General features: G+C 35.3%; 1 protein-coding gene across 1 annotated transcript in view; it reads left to right on the forward strand.

Annotated features, from left to right (window-relative positions):
* TYR (tyrosinase) overlaps positions 1-25,593 on the forward strand; it is a 100,666-nt gene that overhangs the window by 25,661 nt on the left and 49,412 nt on the right. Inside the window, exon 3 of the mRNA XM_072795434.1 lies at positions 17,136-17,283. Coding sequence (XP_072651535.1) covers positions 17,136-17,283 — 148 coding nt within the window. The remainder of the gene's footprint in view (positions 1-17,135; positions 17,284-25,593) is intronic.

Genomic DNA, 25,593 nt, shown 5'->3' on the forward strand with positions numbered 1-25,593 from the left:
GGCACAAAAATAGACACATAGATCAGCAGAACAGAATGGAAAACCCAGAAAAGAACCCATAACTGTGGTCAATTAATTTTTGACGAAGCAGGAAAGAATACCCAGGGAAAAAGACAGACTCTTCAACAAATGGTGCTGAGGAAACTGGACAGCAAAGTGCAGAAGAGTAAAACTGGACCACTTTCTTACACCATTCATAAAAATAAATTCAAAATGGATTAAAGACCTAAATGTGAGACAGGAAGACATTAAAATCTTAGGGCAGAACACAGGCAACAACCTCTTTGATATCAGCTATAGGGACTTCTTACTAGATGTCTCCAAGACAAGGAAGACTAAAGCAAAACTAAACTATTGGGATTTCATTAAAAATAAAAATTTTCTTGGCTATCGGGGTGGCTCAGTGGTTGAGTGTCTGCCTTCAGCTCAAGTCATGATCTCGGGGTCTTGGGATTGAGTCCCGCATCAGGCTCCCAGCAGGGAGCCTGCTTCTCCCTCTGCCTATGTCTCAGCCTCTCTCTCTGCATCTCTCATGAGCAAATAAATAAAATATTTAAAAAATTAAAAGCTTCTACACAGAGAAGGAAAAAAACTAACAAAACTAAAAGATAACTTATTGAATGGGATATTTGTAAATGACATATCTGATTAAGGGCTAGTATCCAACATATATAAAGAACTTATAAAACTCCATGTCCCCAAAATAAAAAATCCAATCAAGAAATGAGCAGAAGACACAAATAGACATTTTTCAAAGAAGACATACGGATGGCCAATAGACATATGAAAAGGTACTCAACATCACTGATCATCCAGGAAATGCAGATCAAAACTACAATGAGCTATCACTTCACACTTGTCAGAAATGGCTAAAATCAAAACAAAAGAAAAAACAGATGTTGATGAGGATGTGGAGAAAACGAAACCCTCTTACATTGTAGGGAATGCTAACTGGTGCAGCCACTCTGGAAAACAGTATGGAGTTTCCTCAGAAAGTTAAAAATAGAACTACCCTACGATCCAACAATTGCACTAATAGATATTTACCCAAAGAATATAAAAATACTATTCAAAGGGATACATGTACCCCAATGTTTATAGAAGCGTATGTACAATAGCCAAACTATGGAAATAGCCCAAGCATCCATGAATTGATGAATGCATAAAGAAGACACACACACGCACACACACACAAACTGGAATGTTACTCAGCCATAAAAAAAGAATGAAATCTCATCATGGGCAACAATGTGGATAGAGCTACCATGTACTATGCAAAACAAAAATAAGTCAGTCAGAGAAAGATAAATACTATATGATTTCACTCATATGTGGAATTTAAGAAACAAAACAAATGAGCATGGGGTGAAAAAAAAAAGAGAGGAAAACCAAGAAATAGTTTCTTAACTATAGAGACCAACAGGATGATTACCAGAGGTAAGGTGGGTGGAGGATGGGTTAAATAGGTGATGGGAATTAAGGAGTGCACTTGTGATGAGCAGCAGGTGATGTATGGAAATGTTGAATCACTGAGTTGTACACTTGAAACTAATATTGTGCTGCATGTTAACTATCTGGAATTTAAATAAAAACTTTTTTTTAGAAGAGAGAGAAAATATCCCAAAGTGATTAGTTTATAGTAGAGCTTTAGCTGGGTCCAGGGGAAAGCATGCGAAATAGAAGATTGTTTACAATGCCAAGTATGTGTGAGATAAAAACTATCAAGGTCTGTAAAAAAATTCATTAAGGTTACTGTTTGTACAACTTTTGGGACACCATCCAATTTTTATTGTATTGTGCTCCACAGAAGGAAATTATAAAATATAATCTACATTGTACTCCCGGGACACCTGGCTGGCTCAGTCAGTCAGGCATCTCTTTTTTTTTTTTTATTTTTTTTTTGGGGGGGGGAGTTTGATTTGCCAACATACAGTATAACACCCAGTGCTCATCCTGTCAAGTGCCCTCCTCAGTGCCTGTCACCCAGTCACCCCATCTCCTCACCCACCTCCCCTTCATCTGACTCTTGATTTCAGCTCAGCTGTGGGATTGAGCCCCATGTCAGGCTCTGTGCTCAGCTCAGCATCTGCTTCAGATTCTCTCCTTTTCCCTCCCCTTTTGCCTTTCTTGCCGCTCATGCTCTCTCTTTCTCTAAAATACATAAAATCTAAACAAACAAATAAACAAATGGTACTCCCTAGGGTTGTACCTTTTTATTATGCTATAAACTTATCCTTCCTTAAAAAATGAAAACTTAAAAAACTAATAGCTAACATTTATTGAGAGATTACTAAATATTAAGTACTTTAGTGAACAATTTCTCTACCTTTTATCAACCTTATTCTGAGTGGTAGGTTTTATTTATTATCCTCATTTCATGGATTAAAAAATTGTATGTCAGAAAAGCAAAGTCATCTGCTTATAACAATATAGATCATAAGTGACAGAGCTGGAATCCAAACTCAGTACTCCATTCTGAGCTCCTAATCTCAATGGGAAATGTTTAGACATTTGATAAGTATACCACCATCCTTGAAGAGGAATCCCTGGAGCTCAAGACATGAGACCTTGTAAGCTATTTACATTCACATAGCACAATTGTTTCATCTACAAAATGGAGATAATATTTCTGTACTATCTATATCTAAGTGTTCATGTGAGTATCAAATAAGAAACATTTGTTAAATGTGGAAAGCCTCTGCTACACTAGTATGAAGAAAATCTTTTTAAAGGTTTATTTATAATATTAGAATTCTGTTATCTTGTCAATGAGTTTAACCCAAACTATATTTACATTTTCTTTTTCATCCTATAGTACATTCAGAATCTTGTGACAGTGACCTTATAGTAGGTGATTTATCAATAGAAGCTTTGAAAGCTAATTAACTTGGAATTATCACTTTAGTGCTTAATTAAGTAGAAGAGAATATACTGACAAAAAGGATTAGTTTCATAGGCAGAAAAACTTGATATGTGGTAATTACTAAGGATAAGAAGCATCATGTATATGTACACCAAAAGCAACTATGGCTGTAAGTATTTCTTCCAAGATTCCACAAATCATTAGTTCTATAAAATATTGCTGAATTGGTCTATTTCTGTTTGTTAGGACTCACTTTAAAATATTGTAAGAAAGAAAACACAAATAATGTGACTTTAAAAAGACAGGGGCTTTTTTGTTTTTGTTTTTGTTTCTGTTTTTTTGTTTTTTGTTTTTGCTATTGTGAAACGATAACAGAGGTTCATAATCTGGGACTGGTAGTGCAACTCTACCATCCTCAACTCCCTTCTGTCTCTAAATCTTCATTCTAATGTCTTTACCTTAACCGGTGGGAAGAGCACAAAGTGGGAAGAGGAAAGCATGTCCATTTCCCTTTAAAGGCATAAGTTATAAGTGTTTCTCATCAAATCTGCTTTATCTCTATGGTCAAATAGACATATCCACACTAAAGAGAAACCAAAAAATGTAATCTCCCACTGGTGGCCATGTTCCTCATTATTTTTAGGATATTTATTATTAGGAAAAGGAAGAGAACTAGTACAGGTGAAAAATGATCAGTTTCTGTTACAAACACTTTCCCTAGAGTTTGTTGAAATAATTTCCTAGTGTTTGTTTTAGAATTAACATGAAGTATGTCTCCTACAGTGTTCTGTCTACTACGTTTCACATAAGACAACAGTAAATCTGTAGTGGTAAGTTAAGTAGCAAAATATTCTTTTTCTCCAGACCATTTGAGTTATTAAACTTGGAGAATTTTTTATTTTCTAAAGATTTTATTTTATTTATTCATGAAAGACACAGAGAGAGAGGCAGAGACATAGGCAGAAGGAGAAGCAGGTTCCATGCAAGGAGCCTGATGAGGAACTCAATCCTGGGACCGCAGGAGCATGCCCTGAGCCAAAGGCAGGTGCTCAACTACTGAGCCACCCAGGCATCCTAAACTTGGAGAATTTATTATAAATTTAGGAAATCAGAGTGACATGCTAGTATGTATGGGCTGAATATTTGTGTCCCCTCCAAACTAATATGTTGAAATCTTACCCCTCAATGTAATATATTAGAAGGTGAGCCTTTGGAATTTAATGAAGATTAGATGAGGTCATGAGAATGGAGCCCTCATGAATAGGATTAGTGTCCTTATAAGTGTCACAACAGAGCTTGCTTCCCCTCTCTCCTCTCTGCCATGTGAGAATATAATCAGAAGCCAGTAGTTTGCAAACTGGAAGAGGGCTTTCACCAGAACTTGGTGGCACCCTCATCTCAAATTACAGCCTCCAGATCCATTCAAAATAAATTTCTGTTGTTTATGAGCTACCCAGTCTATGATAGTTTGCTATAGTAGCCCACACTAAGACATAAGAGCATAACAGACCCCAAAATCTTAGTGGTCTAACTTAATAAAAATTGATCACTTGCTCACATTAAGTCCAGTTTGGATGTTAATAGTTGATGAGTGGCCTTTCATGTGGCTGTTTCAGTGACTATGCCTCAGATCTCTGATGGATTTTCTGCATGTTCCTGGGAGACAAGAGAAGAGGATGTTTGGGCTTGAAGAATATATGGGTCAAGCCTAGAAGAAGTCTACCTACCTTCTGACCATATTTCATTAGCTACGATTCATTCATAGGGCCACACCTAAATAGGAGGTTGGTGTGCATCTAGGGTTCAAAGAAATAGGTTTTCTGAAGACACTGAATAGATATGTTTTGCATCTTTCTGTTTGAGCCTTTTTAATTTTTTCCTCTCTAGGATTTAGTAATTGCTTGGGAGTTTTAGTTTTGGGTCCACATTGAAGCCTCAATTCTTTTTTTTTTTTTTTGTATATATATTTTTATAGGAATTTGATTTGCCAACATATAGCATAACTTCCAGTGCTTATCCCGTCGAGTGCCCCCCTCAGTGCCCGTCACCCAGTCACTTCAACCCCCCACCCACCTCCCCTTCCACTACCCTTTGGTCATTTCCCAGAGTTAGGAGTCTCTCATGTTCTGTCACCCTCTCTGATATTTCCCATTTTCTCTCCTTTCCCCTATAATCCCTTTCACTATTTTTTATATTCCCCAAATGAATGAGACCATATAATGTTTGTCCTTCTCTGATTGACTTACTTCCCTCAGCATAATACCCTCCAGTTCTATCCGCATTGAGCAAATGATGGGTATGTATGTCGTGTCTAATGGCTGAGTAATATTCCATTGTATATATAGACCACATCTTCTTTATCCATTCATTTTTTTGATGGACACCGAGGCTCCTCCCACAGTTTGGCTATTGTGGATATTGCTGCAAGAATACTTTATCCAGCAAGGCTTTCATTCAGAATAGGAGAGATAAAGAGTTTCCAAGATGGCAGAAACTGAAAGAATATGTGACCACCAAGCCAGTTCTGCAAGAAATATTAAGGGAGACTGTAAAAGAAAGAGGAAGCCCAAAGAAATAATCCACAAAAACAGCGGTTGAATAGGTATTACAATGACACTAAATACAAATCTTTCAATGAAGCCTCAATTCTTAATTTATCTGTTCTCATTGCCATTGCTTTCTTCCTCCCACCCCACCTTTCTACAATATTTTCCCATTTTGTCCCATTTTCCACCAAGCAGAAAAAGGTCATGAAATTCTGTTTTCCCCCATTATATACTCTTCTTTCCCAATAGCATCTTCCAAAATGTATCCTATGATTTATAGGTGAATAAGTATTCCTATTAACATTTTTTTTCAAATGAAGAATCATCTATCTCTTCTTTCCTAACATCTACTAATATCTCCTCCATGTAGAGCAACACCATAATTGTTTTTCATACAAACTGCTTGGATCTTTATATACAATTAATTATTCCATCAGAAGAATATTGAAAGAAGGGCCTGTTGAATAAAATCATGAAAGCCTGATTCAGAGCCATGATCCATCTCATGCAGTCATAAACCTAGGAACATTATGGGCATGTTCCAAAAAAATTTAGCTTACTTGATTTTAAAATTATGCTAGTAATTGGGGCTACATGTTTTAAAATGAGAAATAAGTATCCCATATTTATTTATTCAACAAACAAAGCATCTGCTGCATGTAGGCACTTTTCAGTACATGAGGAAATAGGGAATGTGGTACAGAACCTGCTCTCTTGGAATTTACAGTCTAATTAAGAATTGGACCATGAGGAGGTACCTGGGTGGCTCTGTCAGTTCAGAGTCTATCTTTGCCTCAGGTCATGATCCCAGGGTCCTGTGATGGAGCCCCACATTGGGCTCACTGCTCTACAGGGAGCCTAATTCTCCCTCTGCCTGCCATTTCCCTTGCTTGTGCTTGTTCTCTGTGTGTGTGTGTGTGTGTGTCAAATAAAAAAAAATCTTAAAAAAAAAAAGAATTGGACCACGAATAAGTAAATATAATCCAAAGAAAATAAGAAGAGGGAAGTGTTATTAAATAGAAGGACCTAACCAAGCGTTTATTGTTAGAGAAACTCTGATTGAGGATCTGATATTCTTAAGGATGAGCTGGAGTAAGTCAGGTAAAATACAAAGAATGAGAAGGGAAAAATCACAAATTATTTTTAAAATCCTAACAAAATAGTCTTATAAATTCCCATAGAGTCCTTATAATTAATAACAACGGATGGTATCAATATAGTCCTACTTTATCAGTTCCTAAAAACTTTTCAGATCCATTATCTTAATTTCTCCTCTCAAAAGCTTTATACCATCTTTATCATTACACTTATTTTGGAAATGAGAGAACTGAGATTCAGAATAACTTGACAAGATCACATAGATATTAGGTAGCAAAACTGGATCATCAACAGGGGAGGTCATGTCCCCAAGTCTTTCAAAAAGATAGACCAAGTTTTAGAGGAAACAGAGAGTAGAGGTTAAGAGTCAGACTGCCTGCATTAAAATCCTGATATTGTCACTTACTAGCAGGATGATTCTTGTTAAATTTAACCTGTCTTTACTTGAAGTCCTTCATTTGCAAAGTGAGGATAATCACAATACTTATCTCCTGTGTTGTTATAAAGGTTACATGATAATTATAAATAACTTAGAACACTCTTTGTAATCGGAAAATTTTTATTAAATTAAAAAGTCATTGATTTGCATGCTGATGCATGGTCTTATTTTCTAGCTCCACGTACAAACCAAAATTTAAACAATGGAGTAGACTAGTATTTTAGATTGCCAATTGACAAAACTTATTCCAGAAAAGTATCAGACCTAAACTGAGTTGACATCCAAAGTGTAACAGCATGATAGTACTTTCTACTTAAAATGACTTTTATTTTTTTATAAGAGAGATCTTTTCTTTTTTAAATATTTTATTTATTTATTTTTAAAAGATTTAATTTATTTATTCATGAGAGATACAGTGAGAGAGAGCCAGAGACACAGGTAGGGGTCGAAGTAGGCTCCCCACAAGGAGCCCAATATGAGACTCGATCCCATACCCCGGGATCATGCCATGAGCTGAAGGCAGACGCTCAACCGCTGAGCCACCCAGGCATCCCTAAAGATTTTATCTATTTATTAATGAAAGACACAGAGAGAGGCAGAGACATAGGCAGAGGGAGAAGCAGGCTCCCCCGGGGGAGCCTGATGAGGGACTGGATCCTGGGGTCCTGGGAACACAGCCTGCACTGAAGGCAGATGCTCAAACACTGAGCCACACTGGTACCCCCTTAAATGACCTTTAAAATCAACCTTTGAAATGCAATTAAACTCTTCTACAAACTTTTGAAATTCAGTAAGGTAATTCAGATTGACAGAAACAAACATGGGGCTTAACAAGGTGAACATCTGGCTTATCTATTGGTGGCACTACCAAAGAATTCCAGCCTTTTCTGTGTGTTATGACAGGAATCTGATTGATTCAGCTGACTATAAACCCTTTGAAGTCCTGTGATAGGAAGCTTGTAAGGTACTCATCCAAAATAAGAGGAGAGTGGGAACCACCATAATAGGACCTTCTCGATTCTGAAAGACAATATTGTGGAAAACTGGATCAGATGCCTAAGTATTTTCATCAAAAAGAATGAAAGGAAAGTACTACTAGAACTAGAAAATATGTATTGTGATCTCAGTGATTTTATATTTTAGTACAACTGCTAGCTCTATTTCAACTAAGAGTGCAACAGAATGACTAAGAGCAGAATTTTGGAATCTGGTACATAATTAGCCCGAATCATGCCTCTGCCACTTACCAGTTGATTGACTTTGAATAAACCACAGCACTTTTTTGTACCTTAGTTTTACCACCTGATAGCTGACTTGATGATATCTTCTTTACAGGATTAAGTTCCACAAGAACATAAGGAAACACTTAGCTTAGTGCCTACCACACAGAAGTTAGAAGTATCATAGCAGCAAAAATCTTTGTTGCCAAGTGGTAACTAAGTAGTAACAGAGGCAAGTAAAATATATGAATCATATTTCCATTTATAACTAAATTGTGAAGAGGAAGCTTTGCAATATGCAAGCACAAATCTCTAGTTGAAATTGAAGGTTTAAAAGGCAAACACACTTGTGGAAGAGTCAAACATATTTTCAAGTGATTTTAATCAAAGGCATCTTAAAAATAATTACCCTGGTACAGCATAGGGAATATAGTGAAAAGTACTATAATAGTGTTGTACAGTGATAGACAGTAATAACACTTATGCTGAGCATAGCATAACATAGAGTTGTGGAATCACTATGTTGAACACCTGAAACTGATGTAACATGGTATGTCAACTATACTTCAACCACAAAAAAATTTACCCTTAATTTAACATAAGTAGAATCTTTATTAATTTTGCTTGCCTACAACTAACTTTATTTGATGCTAATTTTTTTCATCCATGGCATATGTGTGTTCTCATACATTAATAGCAATAATTCCTATACACAAATTGATAGATATGAGTGATAAGAAAGAAAGAATCGTAGAAGAGGAAGAACACAGGATTTAAAATGAGAAAATTGAAGATATAGTTTTGACATTAACCACTCAAAAGACATATGACCTTTAACATCACTGAGATTCTATAACCTCTTCATTTGCACCATAAGCATGATGATGGCTATTCTATCTCCCTTATGTGAAGAGCATCCAGTGACATGTTAGAACGGACTCATATCTGCCATGAGAGCTGACAGCATCTTTTCTCCACTCTTTACTCAAAGACATCAAGTTGGTACCTTGAAATTAACAATCATGGAAATATTTACACCATGAAAATTGAGAAATGCTACAAAACAACATATTCTGCTGCTGCCCTGCATTTCCCCTCTAAGATTTGGTTACTAATCCTTTGCTAACACACTGCTGGGAATGTCAAGTGAGAAAATGTGCCTGAACATATTTTGCACACTATAAAGTATAATGCAAACATGTTAAAATACTCATTATAGAAAATTATGGATATATAGGGAACCTGTGACTTGCATATGAAAATATAATTAAATGATCCTGCCTCATTAAAAAGCAAATAATAGGGATCCCTGGGTGGCTCAGCAGTTTGGCGTCTGCCTTTGGCCCCGGGGGTGTCCTGGAGTCCCCGGATCGAGTCCCACATTGGTCTCCCTACATGGAGCCTGCTTCTCCCTCTGCCTGTGTCTCTGCCTCTCTCGCTCTCTCTCATGAATAAATAAATAAAATCTTTTAAAAAAAAGCAAAGAATAAATGAGATAGTGGGACACATTTAAGACATTGGACTTGTATTTTATAGAACTTCCCTATCAAATCAAGCCAATGACAGAATGTTATGTAGAACCTTTGCAAGGTAACTAACAATCTCTGTTGGTCTAGGATTATGTAGTTTCCAAGGACAAGGATTAGCTATATAATTTGCAAGGCTCAATGCAAAATGAAAATATAGAACACTTTGTTCGAAAAATATTAAGAATTTCAAGATAGCAACAGCAGAGCATGAAACCAAGTATGGGCAGTTCTTATGTGGAGAGCACTCCGTTGCATGCTTGTGAATCTGATCCAACCTATGATACAGGATTTTCAGTGCTAAAGCCAGAACAGCCTGGGGCAAGCAGGGACTAGGATATTGTACGTTTGCTTCAAAAAATGGCCTTAGCGATTAATATGTTATCAGAGTTTTAGCATATCTAGTGAAATATACCAAATGTACCAATTACTATCAATTCAGTCTTAAAGTGAAAAAAGGGAAGAGAATATAGCTTGAATAACACTTTGTCTATAAGGATTTTTGCTTATTTCAGCCTGTACAATTCAGTGAACTAAATGACTCTACTGTGCAGTTCAATATTCCTGTCATTCCAAACACACAAACCTTAGAATAAAGAAAGCCATTAGAAAATTTTACCTTAAAACAGGTTTCAGACAAATTTTAAATGAAGAAATGGACAATTATCCTTGATGTGTAAGATCATATTATAGATGTGTCCATAAACTGGAGATAAGATCTAAGAAATATTGAAAAAATCACTGGATGATGTAAATTATATATATGCTGCGTATTTATAATATGTGTGTAAAGGAAATGATTACTTTATGTGCATGCACCTACACAGCACACACACACTGAGATTACTAACAGGAGAAATTAGTCTGATAGTTAAAATAATAAACAATTTAAAGTGATGACACATGAAATAATTCTGTTGCTCTCTTTTATTGAGTTTATGGAGATGACTATGACTAATTATGCACCATCGTCTTTGTGCAAACAATGAAAATAATTAAAGCAGTGATTTTCAAACTTTGGTGTGCATTGGAATTGCCTGGAAGACTTGTTGATGCAAATGGTGAATCCCACTGACTTTCTGATTCAATAGTTCTCTGGAGGGCTAGAATATTTACATTTCTGACAAATTTATAGATGAATGCTGCTGGCTCTGGGACCACATTTTTGAGAACCGTGGAATTTATCGGTCATTTGTGGCCTTAACTGTCATCTAATATTATATGGTAAGAAGCAATCACCCACTGCTACATTTGTTTCATTTCTCCATTCCCTGTTATTGAAGGAATTTCCTGAGTCAAATTAAAAGTATTTCCTAATAAACATAAATGCTAATTAATTACATTTATGGCTGTAGAGCTAGTACTTTATTTGAGAAAGCTTGAAATTGGATTGAAAGCTAATGCTTCCATTATACCTAGGGACCTGCTTAGAGCCAAGATCTTTTTTTGATCTGCAATATTGTATTTCTGCTGCAAATAGTTTCAACTATAAGCTTTTTAAAGTACTCAGCCATCAAATACAATCCCTTAAAATCATTGTGTATAACCTTATGAGGCTATGCATTCCATAGTTCCTGAATGAAGTTGCACATTAGGAGACTAATTACAGGGAAGAGAGCCAGGGGCCTGAATAGTCACTTTGCTTCAATCTTCAGATGCATTAACATACAGTTGTCTTTCTTTTTGATTTCTTTTCTCTATTTATACCACTGAAACTCTAAGAAATATTGAAAGAGGCCTGAAATGCCCTGAAAGTAAAATTAAATCAAATAAATGTATTCTGTTCTGAAGATTTAACGATGTACCTTTTCACATTTCAGAATCTACTAGGCATGATAAAGTGTAACATCTAAACCCAGTTTCTTAGAAAGAAGGATGAAGAATGAAATAAGATGATATGGGTAAAAATGCCCATTCAGTGCCTACCGCATAGTAGTTGCTACATTTTTTTAAGCATCATTTTCAAGTGTACGCATTGAAGGAGTTATCAGCATTACAATATTTTGTTTTTATTTTAAATTTTATTTATGTATTTACTTGTTTGTGTATTTATTTATTGAGAAAGAGAGAGAGTACATAGGCAGGAAGGGAGTAGAGGGAAAAGTAGAGAGAGAATCTTAAACAGGCTCCACACTGAACGGAACTGGATTTTATGACCCTGAGATCATGACCTGAAATCAAGAGTCAAAGGCTTAACCAACTAAGCTACCCAGGCACTGCAATGTGAAAATATATTTTTTAAAGATTTTATTTATTTATTCATGAGAGACACACAGAGAGAGGCAGAGACACAGGCAGAGGGAGAAGCAGGCTCCGTGCAGGGAGCCCGATGTGGGACTCGATCTCAGGACCCTGGGATCACCACCTGAGCCAAATGCAGATGCTCAACCACTGAGCCACCCAGGTGCCCCCACCACGTGAAAATATTTTAAGGCAGAAATCTGTGGTGTGAGATTTTAAAGGCAAAAGCATTTTCGGACTTTCAGAATATAAGAAAAAAAATTTCAAGTGAAGGGAATAATACCTTCAGAAGTAAAGTTTTTAAATTGTGATCTCAAGTTTAGAGGATGGAAAGCAATTTAGACTAAATCAGTGAATCTCAACCCTGGTTGCACATTAGAATCGCTTGGGTGTTTTTAAAATTCCAAGTGCCTGAGCCCCACTCTATACCAATTAAATGTGTATCTTCAGGGGTTGGAGATAAGCTTCAATATTAAAAACAAACAAACAAACAAACAGAAAATCTCTCCAGAGAACTATTGGGGAGGAAACAAAAGAGAAAAGACATGGATTGAGAAGCTGAAGTTTTCTATTGTTATGATTAGCCAGAAACTGTGATTATTCATTTCCCATAGGAACACAGCACACAGACTTTACAGCCTAACAGAGTACTTCGGGCAACCATCCCTGCCCTTCACAAAGAACTTTGAGCTATTTTGGCATCTGTGACTGCTAACAAGGTCCCTGCTGGCTTGCTGGACTTCCCATCATGGGGAATCTTCAGACAAGACTGAAGCACCTGTTACATCTGTTAATAGATGTAAGCTCATAAATTCATTTGGTGGTCCCTATTACTTCCAAGGTGAATCAGCAAGTCAGCACAGATACAACCCAACTGTAGTTTACAGGAAAAGGCACAGGTTTGAAATCAATCAGAGCTATCTTCAATTCCTTGATTCCCTCCGTTACTAGCTTGAATTTAGATGTGTTAACTCATAGATGTGTAACTTCTGTAAACTTGAGTTTTCTTGTCTGTGAATTGGGACAATGATAATATTTATATCTAGGTAGCCCTGGGATTCACATGAGATCAGGTACACAAGAGATATTTCAAAAGCCTGATGTATAAACTGTTATTTGGTGCCTAGAATTTCCTCTTTGACTTGCTCTTTCAAAAGAGAATTAGAGTCTCAGCAAGAGAATTTACTGATAACGGTGTAAACGTTTCTTATTTTTCCAAGGTGATTTACTGGCCAAAAAAAAAAAAAAAAAAAAAGAATTGTGTGAAGAAGTAAAATAGAAAATAATTTATTCAAATTTTCATACTAATCACATCCATGGCATTTTCTCTTTTTGTCTCTCAACAAGCAGCCAAGTAGAGCTCTTTGAAGATCCCTTCAGATTTTATGGAGAGAAATGTATCTTTTCTATTCCCAGTCTCTATAGAATGGTCTAAGTGAAAGGCTGAGGCATATTTTACATTTGATTTTCTTTTAAATACAAAGATGTGAGAGTCTCTGTCTCTATGAGAAATCAAAGCAAAAGATTTGGTCCCTACTTCTAAGGCATTTCTAGTCGGAAGAAACAAGATATGCACAGTTTATTTTAAAGAGTTAATATAATAAGATTATCTATATTAATAATCTAGTACCTATCACAAAGAGGTTGGATATTTGTTCAACCTGTATCTTTGAACTATTTCTAAGCATGTATCACAATAGTCTGACAAACTCTTATGTGCTTCTTATTCAGATATCCCTTCTTAATAACTTTGGAGGCTTTCCCAGATGCAGCATCTGGCAAATTAGCCAAAGAAGTGAGTAAAGAAATACTAAGCCTCGCTGAGAACACTGTTAGAAATGCAATCCTACTTTCTAAGATCAGCCTAACAATGGATGAGGGCAAGCAGCAGGCAGGTTCTGTAGAGCAATGGAGTTAGGAAGAGGTGAGGCGTCTGGTGTTGAAATGGGTCCTGATGGTGGGTAATTGTGGCAAAAGAGACATTTCTACCATGGGAGTGCTTCATATTCTTGGCTAGTATCTCTCATGATAAGTACCCATTGATCAAATGCAAAAAGCCGATAGAAATGATAGGTACTACTCAGGAAGCATCCGTTTTGTGTCAGATTCTGTGCTATTTGCTTCACACGTGCTATCAAAATTATTCCTCATCAGAATCCAGATGGGCATTGATTATCTCCTCTCTTACCAAGGAAGAAGCCAAAACTCAAAAAAGAGAGCTATCTCTACAAAAGCCATACATTTGGTAACAGAATTGAAAACCCAGTTTGCAGAGCTCTAAAAAATCTTTTCTCCATAGCAGTGTCTTCAAACTGAGATAGCCACACTACTGCAGATTCACTAAGACTTTCTACAGGATACATGGTACAGAACATGTTAAGGAAATTTATTTCCAGGTCCTCCTCCCAAGTATATTTTTCTAAAATGAATCTTGAATGGGAAGGTTCCTGAAGGTTCTCCTTTTCCTCTGCATCTTACCCAATATTTTCTACTTTTCAGGAGAAAAGCCTTTCTCTCGTATACCCTAAATCCATTGTCAACAGCACATTCTCAGAGGGGGGTAAAACCTCACAGGTGCCAAACAAGTAGAGCATCCAAAATATTGTGCCAGTGTCACTATAGGGCATGACTTTAATGACTAGGTGGCAAATATCTTGAGTCATGTGGTTTGTAAATAAATCCATAATTTATAAGATGGCTTTCATTAAAGAATTCTTGACTGAGTTGTCAGCTGACAAATCACATTATTTTGATTTTGGATCAGTGAGTCATTTTTTTGCACGTAACTAAAAGAGAGTTCAAATAATTAAGTGAAATTGCTATAAAAAATCTTTTATTCCCATGTAGTTATTTTTAAGAACAAAGTTTTCTCAGGACTCAGATTTAGTTTTTGAAATTTAGAAAAGAATTTATCTGAAACTTTATCCTTTGCAGCAATAAATAATATTAATCTATGGATAACTAATTTTTAATTAATGATCTTTCACCAATATTATTAAGAAACAAACTTTCAATAAAATTTTACTCTTTTATATTTACTATTTTGTAAAACATTTTAATACATTTGTGTGATTTTATAAGTTGCTTATGGCTAAGATGTTTAGTGATAAATTAACCCAGATTAATGTTTACATGGAATTTTTAAAAAGTAATTTTAATTTTTGTATATATTTTCATTGCATAAAAGCTTTTTTTATCAAGCAAACTTGTATAATAATTATGTTTCTGTGGGAAAGTAGAATAAAAATATGAGATGAAGTCAAAAAAGGTAATCTCACAAAATTTCATACAATATTAGAGATGACAGTGAATAAGGTGGATACATTTTTAAACATTGTATTAAATGTTTAGTTTTACATGTATACTATTTTAAATATCCTTGAAGTTATAGCCTCTGAAAATATTTACAATTATGATTAAAATAATCTGGATCTACTTAAAAACATATGAGAATATATAAACAATGTGATTTTAAAACTTTCATTTGGTGCCATCAAGGATAAAAGCTTAAAAACCATTGCTGTACAGAAGTCTGTCTCCATGATATGGGATTTATTGCCATATAGAAAAGGCAGTAAACCAATGCATTCAAGAGCCTGAACTCTAGAATAAAACAAGCTGTGTCCCCAACCTTAATTTCTCTTATTTATTTTTAAATCTAACACAAGTTACTTGACTTTCCTGAACCTCTTTTTTTTTCAAATTGGTGAAATGGAGATGATAAAGGTACTTAATTTGTTGGATCACTCTAAAGGGTATATAAAATTAATCATGTCAAGCTCATAGAAAAATATCTGCACACAGTAAAGGCCAAGTATATACAATCATACAAGTTTCATAGACAAAAGGGGAGGGAAGTGAATGTTCTTAGGCTATGCACCCAGTGGGAGCAAACTTAGCCTAGTCTCCAAGAACGAGTGGAAAAAGCTCAAAAGGAGGGGAAAAAAATCACTAGCTGAAGGGTAGAAATCTAGTGAGTCACAATGGTGAAGGGACACAAATCATCAAATGTAGCAGTCAAGAACTGCATCTTTAAAAACAAACAGATTGACAACAAAATAATCCTAGTTGCATAAAATTAGCTAGACCCCCCCTGCCCAAATCATAGTGCCTTCACTGTGTGTATCCTACCTTTAATATTATTATCATCTTCCAGTTTCTGTTTGATATTTCTAAATTCTAAAATTTCATAATATGCCCTTGGCCATATTCCCCCAACTAGGTTGCTACTTATAATTTAATTTTGATAAATGGACCTCTTTGTCTGGTTCTGAATCTGAATTCTACCTGTTTTATGTTTTGCCTCAATGGACTGAACTGATATCTTCCTCTTCATCTTCCTCTTCCCAGGGACTGTGTGAAAGAGAATGCAAAATAATAAGAGCTCAGGTTTTGAAGCTTAATTGATCAAAGTTAAAATCCCAACTCTACAATGCTCTGTCACTTAGGGAAACTTAACTTCTCTCGGCCTCAGTTTTCTCTTCTTCCCAGGAGAGATAATAATTTCTAATTTCTAATTGCTGAAAAGGTTGGAGGACATATGTCACCAAAAGCATTAGGCACAATTGATATTCAGAAAATAATGGCTCATATTATCATTATTCTCCCACTATTAGTATTCCTGATGCAATAAAAGGAACCATTTAATGGAGTTCTGATTAATTTTGAAATGAATAGTTGGCAAAATCACATTCTGATCTGATGTCTGCCAGACTTTGATATGGGAGGTCACAAATTATATGTTTTCTTTGGAACCAAAAACCAAAATTAAAAGTAACGACCAGAACTGGAAAGCAAGGAGACACATACAGGCTGGAAAGATCTGCTCTAAGTGCTATTAAAGATTGAAGAGTGACCATGCTGATTATTATAAAAAGGTCTTATTACTTTTCAGCATCTAAAGGAGAAATAATAGGCAGAAGCAACAGGAGGGAATATGATTGGCTCCACCTATTCCATCTGCTTAATCAGTCCACTGTACCCAGATTAACATCTTTCAATTCCACCAAGATTTATCAAATGCTCAGTGGGCATACAAAATATAAGGAATCTCAATACAGAATGAATTTTATTATATTATAGATTTTTATTACTTTGAATTAAGCACTCAAGTGTAGTTGCAAACCAAATGAGATAATCACTGAGATTTTCAATTATTAGTGCAAACTGATTTTTTCTTTTCAATTTTCTTTCTACCAACAGGATTTGCTAGTCCACTTACTGGGATAGCAGATGCCTCTCAAAGCAGTATGCACAATGCCTTGCATATCTATATGAATGGAACAATGTCTCAGGTACCGGGATCTGCCAATGATCCCATTTTTCTTCTTCACCATGCATTCGTTGACAGGTTGGTTGACACTTTTCCAAAAATTACGTGCTTACTTGTGTTAAATGTAGTGGGACTTTATTACAGAAAAACTAAGAAATTAGCTTTTTCTATTGTCTCTGATCAAGTTCTCCCAGAAACAGACCCGAAATTAAGGATTTGAAAGCAATTGTTTTATTTAAGTGTTTTATTATAGAGAAACCAGTAAGAAAATGGGGAAAGGCAGGATAAGAAGGGGAAAAAAGCCAAATAAGAGTGCAGTTTCAGTCAGATTTTGGTAGAGTGAATTACACCTAGGTTTGTCTTGCCTTAAGACAAGGGAGCTAAGTTTTTTCATTACCATATCAAATAGTCATTGGCTATAGGTTGCCCTGAGCTGTAAAGCTCCCGATGCTAGCCCATTCCAGACAGGCTTCGAGGCTCCCGTGCCTAAGGGCAGTTTTCTAAAGGCTGCAGGACCATGTGGCTGGGAGTAAATTTAGCTTGTAGAATCAGAGTGGTGGGCACACAGAACAGGCACAGGGAATCTAAGGCCATCTGGGCAGGACACAAATCTCCTACATCTCTCTTCGAAGTATTTTCTTTCTCTTTGGCAATGTTATTATTATTTCTTCTTTTCCAATCTCAGACTCTCACATAGAAGCAGATATAGTCTTTGATCTCAACCACTTGCCTAAGCATTATATGATTAGGTCTCCAGACATGATGCACTATGGCCCAGCTATCTTGTTTAATGTGATTTAGTTCTCCTGGAGCCTTTTTCACCCTTATTAATGCTACATGTGTAATGCCTTATCCATAAAGAATTTAGACTTAATAATAGATGATGATAGCAAAAAAAGAAAGTACCTGGAAGAAGGTCAGCTGTCTGTTTCTGGAATTCTTCAAGAAGAGAGGAAGAAGTAAAGCACTGAATCATAACAGATGAACGTAGGACTTTTTTTGATCCCCTCTCAGGTAATTTTTTCCAATGAAAAAAGGACATAGATTCATACCTGCCATTAAGATAATAGTTTCCTTCTCTGTGGTAAATATAACAAGTTCTATTTTTCCTGTCTTAAAGATAAAGAAACTGACCCTGAAAATTAGTTGGTTTACTCATAGTATCACCATTTCTAACTCACTCATTTTCCCCAGGAACATGGATATAACATCAGATAAAAAAAGCGACCATGAGCCTGGAAGGTTATTAGGCAGGTTGTTATTGTCTGCAGGGCAACTCTAATATTATAGGAATTAAGTGACAGCCCAAGTTAGTTTTATTCAGAATTCAGTTTTTTAAAAAGTGTATAAGCACCAAAATTATAATATTAATATGACATCTTAACTACCTGTACCTGTATATAAAGGAGGGAGCAGGAGGCTTAGAAGAACATCTTACCAGAAAAAATAGATTGAATTCTTTTTATGAAGTCATTTTTACATCATATTGTCCTTGTGATTTTTTGGCATTTTTTGATCTTTAGTGCCCCAGGAACCTTAAAGAAGTCCAGATTTCCTAGACACCTTGATGCCCTAGGCAATAAATCAGCAAACTATGGCTATAGGCCCAATCTGTCTCCTGCCTTATTCTTAAACAGGATTAGTTAGAACATAGCCACAGTCATTCATTTATATATTGTCTATGACTTGCTTTTGCACGCTTTACAAAGGCAGAGTTATGACTGAAGCCATTTGGCCCACAAAGTGGAAAATATTTAGTTTCTGGCTCTTTATAGAAGTTTGCTGACCCCTGCCAAAGCAGAATTCCATATTTATATACCAGAAAAGAAAAAAAAAAGTTGATCTCAAGCTAGCTTGCCTATATCTGTATTTACAGAGAATACTATAATTGAATTCAGTGTCTGGAGGCATGTTTGTTTAGCAGAGATAAAAACCATTATGTAGATGTATGTCTTTTAGGCCACTCTTGAAAATTAAAATTTTCTGCCCTCTTAGAATTCTCTGCTAATCCTATCTTACTATTAGATATGTGTATGATCATTAAAATAACTTAAAAATAATAAGCAAATGGCAAGGTAGTTTCTCACTCAGCCCACAGAGCCAAGCTGATGAAGATTCTGCGGATGGAGAGGAAGGAAAAAGAACCATTATGAAGGATAGAGACCCTTGGATCTCTTTCCTCTCAAGTATCTTCTCAATCAGATTCGCTGCCACTCAAATATTCACAAATATATTTATTGAGTACCCACTGCGTGCTGAGTATATTTGCCTAAATATTCCACATTCCCTCCCGCCTCCATGCATGGCTTATTCCATTCTCCAAACCTGGAACATATTTTCCTTTACTTATCTAATTTTTATGCAGTCTATAGGACTCATTTCAACTTTTACCTCCTCCATGAAGTCTATCCAGACCATGCCTGTCTGTAACCATCTCTTCCATCCAGAAGTGTGCTGGAGCCAACCCACATTGGCTAGCAAGATCTAATATGGACATCTTTTCTCAACTTTGCCTTAGTGACCTGAAACTGTAGTTTGAAATTAGCCATGGTGGGCCTGAAATTAGCCAACCCACATTGGCTAGCAAGATCTAATATGGACATCTTTTCTCAACTTTGCCTTAGTGACCTGAAACTGTAGTTTGAAATTAGCCATGGTGGGCCTGAAAAAGCATAGTCTAGTGGGAAATATAAACAAGTAAACAATGATAATACATTAGGGCTTATGCACAATCATGGAAGACATTCTTAGAAAGCTACATAAAAAATGATGATGTAAGAGCCGAGTCCTGAGGCACAGCAGGCCTACAAGACAAGAATGAATGTTCAAGGATCAGGAGCACAACTCCTGTCTCCTTGAGACCAGTCACAAATGAGGAGTATGAACTGAAGAAGGAAATGCAAGTTTGGCATTCAAAACAAGAAAATAAGTCCCAAGGCTGATAGGAAGATAAGCTCAAGAGATTCCAGCAGCCACGCAGTCTGTCATCAAAATGTGCCAATGTTGGGAAAAGAAAGACGTAAGCTAATTCCAATTCTATCACTTAAAAAAAAAATCATAGAATGGATTTAATATAACAATTTTAAAAGACAATATACATTTAATTTTTACTAGGTTTGAGGCAACTTTCAAAACTGTTCACAAGTTCTATTTCATTCAGTTCACGCCAGGTCTATAATGTAGGTTCTAGGATTATTCTACTTTTAGTTTTAAAAAAAGAGTTGGAGATTATATAGCTTTTAAAAGACAGAGTTGAGAGTTAAACAATGTAATTTTACTACAGAACTAGGTTCTTAACCTCTATGGGCAATTCCCTGGGGATTTGAAATATAAGTGTCTTTCTGATTGCTCTTATATTGAAGAAAAAACATTTCCATTAAAAATTAATTCATTCAAAAAATTAATTCATTCAAATATATTTAAAATTTTTACTATATTCTTTAAATTTTTACTATATTCCATATACCATGCCAGATAACATACCTATTTTATTTGTTGAGATGAATACAAAGCCCTGACCTCAGGTGCTTACAGTCTTTCAAAAAAGAAAAAAAAAATCGTAACAATGTGGTACAGCCTATAAAAGAAGTATAGGGGTATATGAATCCAGAGAAGAAAAGGTTAACTCTGCCTTGAAAATTAAGTGCTTTCTAGAAAAACCTATCCTTCAATTTATTCATAAAGATGAGAAAAATTAGAGATATGATAAGGAAAGTAAGGAAGTATATGTCATGCTTAGGGAACAAAATTGGTAAATCATAAGATAGAGGAAATCATGTTGAAGAAATTTTATTTTGCCAGCCAAGAGAATAGGTTCCCATAAGTAGTAGCAAGATTTACATCAGATTTGAGGGCCCTGACATGTTCTTGGCTTCTTTGAAAGACTTCCTTTAAAGACTATATTAAAATGTTTTAGCTTTTATTTTTGTTTTCTTATAAATATTTTTTAAAAAGCAATATAAGTAGATTAAGGGAAATTACCTAAAATCCATCCTGCAATTTAGAAAATTCAGAAAAGTAAAGAAAGGAACAAATTAACAAGAGAATCCTCACTCCACCATTCCAATATACACTAAAGAATTGTATTTGCACATAATTCTGTACTTTTTTTCCTACTTAATAATCTCAGATATATTTCCACATCTGAACATGTAGAACTATTCCTTTCCTTTTGGAAGCTTTATAGAATTTCATTGTGTATCAAGAGAATGAGAATATAAGTCACAGACTAGGAGAATATAATTGCAAAACACATACCTGATAAAGGACTCAATCTAAAATATAAAAAGAACTCTTAATATTCAACAATAAGAAAATAATCCAATTAAAAAGTGGATCAAAGTCCTTAATAGATACCTCACCAGAAAAGGTATACAATGGCAAGAAAGCATATGAAAAGATTCTCCAAATCATATATCATCAGGGAAATGCAAATTAAAACAACGAGATATATACCTATTAGGATGACCGAAATCTGGAACACTGACACCAGTAAACACTGATAAGGATGGAGAAGGACAGGAGCTCTCAATCTTTGCTTGTGGAAATGCAAAATGATATGACTACTTTAGAAAATAATTTGGCAGCTTTTTCTGAAACTAAACCTACTCTTACCATATGATCCAGCAATTATGTTCCTTGTTATTTACCCAGAGGCGCTGAAAACATATGTCCATGCAAATATCTGCACGTGGAAGCTTATATCAACCTTATTCATCATTGCCAAAACATGGAGCTAATCAAAATGTCCTTCAGTAGGTGAATGAATAAATAAACTGTGCTGCATCCAGACAATGGAATTCAGAGATAAAAAAGAAATGAGCTATCAAACCGTAAAAAGACATGGAGGACACTTAAACATATACTATTAAGTAAAATAAACCAATCTGAAGAGGTTACGTGTTATAGAATTCCAACTATATGACGTTCTGGAAAAGGCAAAACTATGAAGACTGTGGAACGATCAGTGGTTGCCAGAGATGAGAACAGGGTCAGATGGATAAGCAAAGCGCAGAGGATTTTTATGGCAGTGAAAAAACTCTCTACGATATTATAATGATGAATATAGGTCATGATACATTTTTCTAAACCCAGAGGATGTATACTACCAAGAGTAAACCAGTAGGTAAGCTTTGGACTCTGGGAGGTAATGATGTGCCAGTGTAGGGTCATCAGTTGTACCAAATGTATCATTCCGGCAGAGGATGGCATGTGTCAGGGCAGATGGTAGATGGGAAATCTCTGTATCTTCCTTTCAATTTTGTGTGAACCTAAAACTTCTCTGAAGAAAATGATAAGACTATGGGTTAGTTAAGATTTTAAATAACTGAAATTATAACACTGAACTCTTGCTGCCTAATATCAGGTAAAGCACCATTAGGACTCATAAATTGAAAGGTATCATGGACAGTGAGGGCATTGATGAATCTCTAGGAACTTCCCGTAGAGCATACAATTTCTAAAAGACTAATATTAATGTCATTTACTTATACAAATTTAACCTAAGGAAGGCTGAGTATCTCTTCTTCTTTGAGAATTCTTCTTATGTAACTCATCAACAGTAACTAATAAATAAACCTATTTGTTTCTGTCTCTTTTTTCATAAGATGAAAGAACAAAGCTTTGTGGCTTTTCCAGGAGCCCTCTAAGATACCACAAAGAGAGTTTTAAGTGCAAAAGATATTCTAAAAGATTGATTTAACTTTTTCTATACTTAGGACCTGATGTGGGCAAGACAGGAATTAAAGAAATTATCAGAGGAGAATTGAACATTTGCTTAAGATAGAATTATAGGTGCCCGAGAAACAATATTTGGTTATGTATTTAATCAAAGTGTCAATAAGACATTTTAAAATAAGTAAAAGAAGGTAACATGATTATAAAGTATCTTTGTTCCTTTACAAGTGAGAAAAGAGAAATTTTGTTCTTATTTTCTTTCTTAAATACTAAGGAACATAATAAAGTCAACATAAAGTAGAGGAAATTATTCTAGTTAGACACAAAATTTCTTCTATCCAGAAAGTAAAGAGTAATCCTTTATATTGTAGGCAAAGGCAATAAGCAATAAACTTAAGAAGTAAAGCTATCAAAATTGAAACATTTGCTAAGATTTTTAACAAATTTTCAAACTTAGGTATTCTAAATCAGGTCAAATAAAATTTACTTTCCAAATTTGCCTTTCATTAGCTCCTTCATATTATGGAACAAACTGACACTTTAAGACAGAGTTTAAGGGCTCCACAGGTCAGCACTAACTTCTTTATGATATTAAAGATGTCGTTAATGTGCAATGTGTTCATAGTTGCTATCTTTAAATGAATCCATGTGTACAAAAAATTCCATTGTATGGATGCACTTTAATTTAGTAATCAATCACTTATTAACAGGCATTTTGATTGTTTCCCTCTCTCTCTCCTTTGCTAAACAATGTATATATATATATATATATGCATATATATATGTGTATCATATATATAATTTTGAACGTTGGTGAATATATCTAAAGAACAAATTCTCAACATTAGAAGTGAAAGGGAAGAGGTTAAATACATTTAAAATTTGTAGGCATTTCTAAATTGCCTTTCAAAAATGATTGTGCCAACCATATTCCCAGAAGTAGAGAATGAAAGTATTTCCTCCACTCTGCACCCTCACCTGCACAAGATGTCATTAGCCTTATTAACTTTGCTACTCTGAAAAGTAGAAAAATATCCATTTGAATGTCTCTATTTCCTATACATATTATAGATTTTTCCCCCTGAAATCTATTGACATTTATTGCTATTTTATGTTGGGGTTTTTGGGGTTTTTTTGTTTTACCTTTTAATACTAAATTGTATAGGTTTTTCATAATATTGTTAAAAGTTGCCCCTTTTGTCATAAACATTACAAATATTTTCTGCATTTTAAAATTATATTTTAAGTTTTAATAGTATGTTTCTCACTTCAGAAGTTAATTGTTTTTATATGTCCTTTTTTATGCAATCTTTTGTTTGTGGCATCAATGTTTTTACCTTCTTGTTCCTCAGTATTCTTATCTGTAAAAAGAATGGATTGCCGTAAAAAAGCTCCAAGGTCCGTTTTGGACTTTACAATATTCTGGAAATTCTTTTTTAGAACTGACAATAGGATGCATTAGAACTATTACAGGACTTACATGGTTTTCTTAATGACAGTTTAATCATGCTTTTTAGATATGATTAATAGGTAACTGACAAGTCCAATTTGTAGGGTTTTTTTTTTTTTTTCCTCTGACATTTAGAATAAGGTCTGACAAGGGATCCTAGCTAGTCTCAGGTTTGTAAAGAAAAAAAAAAAAAAAAACAACAACAACAACAACAAAACTTTCTGGCTAAAAGAGAGGGCTGAGGAGTGATTACCCTAAAAGAAAGACTTGGTTAGGTGTTATTTATTCTTTTTCTCTAAGAAGACCAGATTTTGGGCATGCTAAAAATAGAGGGATTTGAAACTTTAAACCAATCTAACACAACACCCATCAAGCAAAGCCTATGTTTAAATAATGGAATTAATAATTTTTATGTTTATAGTTTCTTCAGGAAGGAAGACAAGCATTGATGCTGTATGGTGTGCTAAGGATAAATGTCAGGGCAATAGAAAAGGAGCTTTAGAAATACTTCCCTTTCCTTGACACCTAATCACTCAAGGACTCACATGGACAAAACCAGCACAGCTCTGCAAGCATGCACTCATTCATCTGTTAATTCAATAATAAATACCTTCTTTGTTTTGTGTGCTATATGAGGCAATGGAGATGGAGCAGTCACTAAATACTGTTCCTCTCCGTCTAATGCCTCTCAGTTCCGGATGTGTAAATAAGTAAGTAACACACAAAAAAAATTTAACTTCTTTAGTAATAGTGGTTTAAAAGGCTAGGGTATGTGAAAGAGCAGAGAGAAGAGCACCAGAAGGTAACGACCGCAAGAGCTGTTCCCTTCAACGCCTAGATCTGTAGCACCTGAACCATGCCCGACACAGAGTGGCTATTCAATGAACAGTTGTTAGAGTCTCTTGTTCAGAATACTCTTATGACTGGCGGCTTAATGAAGAATGAGTAGGATTTCGACTTGTGAATTTTGTAGTAAAAACATTCAGTTCATAGGGATCAAAACAAGAAAAGCACAGAAGCATGAGGTTAAAAAAATCCTAGGAAATAGAAGTTAAGACACAGCAAGATGCTAAAAACACACTGTGCTCACTGTGTACCAAATACTAAGTGCATCCCATGGCTTGACTTGTTTAATGTTTTGGGCAATCCTACCAGTTAATGCTATTATCCTTAGCTTGGGGATGACTAGACTGAAGCACAGAGAGGTAAAGTCATCTGTCAGGATATGAACCCATGTTCTTAACCTGTACTATATGCTTCTT

The sequence above is a fragment of the Canis lupus genome, chromosome 23 (genome assembly GCF_048164855.1).
Source record: "Canis lupus baileyi chromosome 23, mCanLup2.hap1, whole genome shotgun sequence".
NCBI classification, from domain to species: Eukaryota; Metazoa; Chordata; class Mammalia; order Carnivora; family Canidae; genus Canis; species Canis lupus.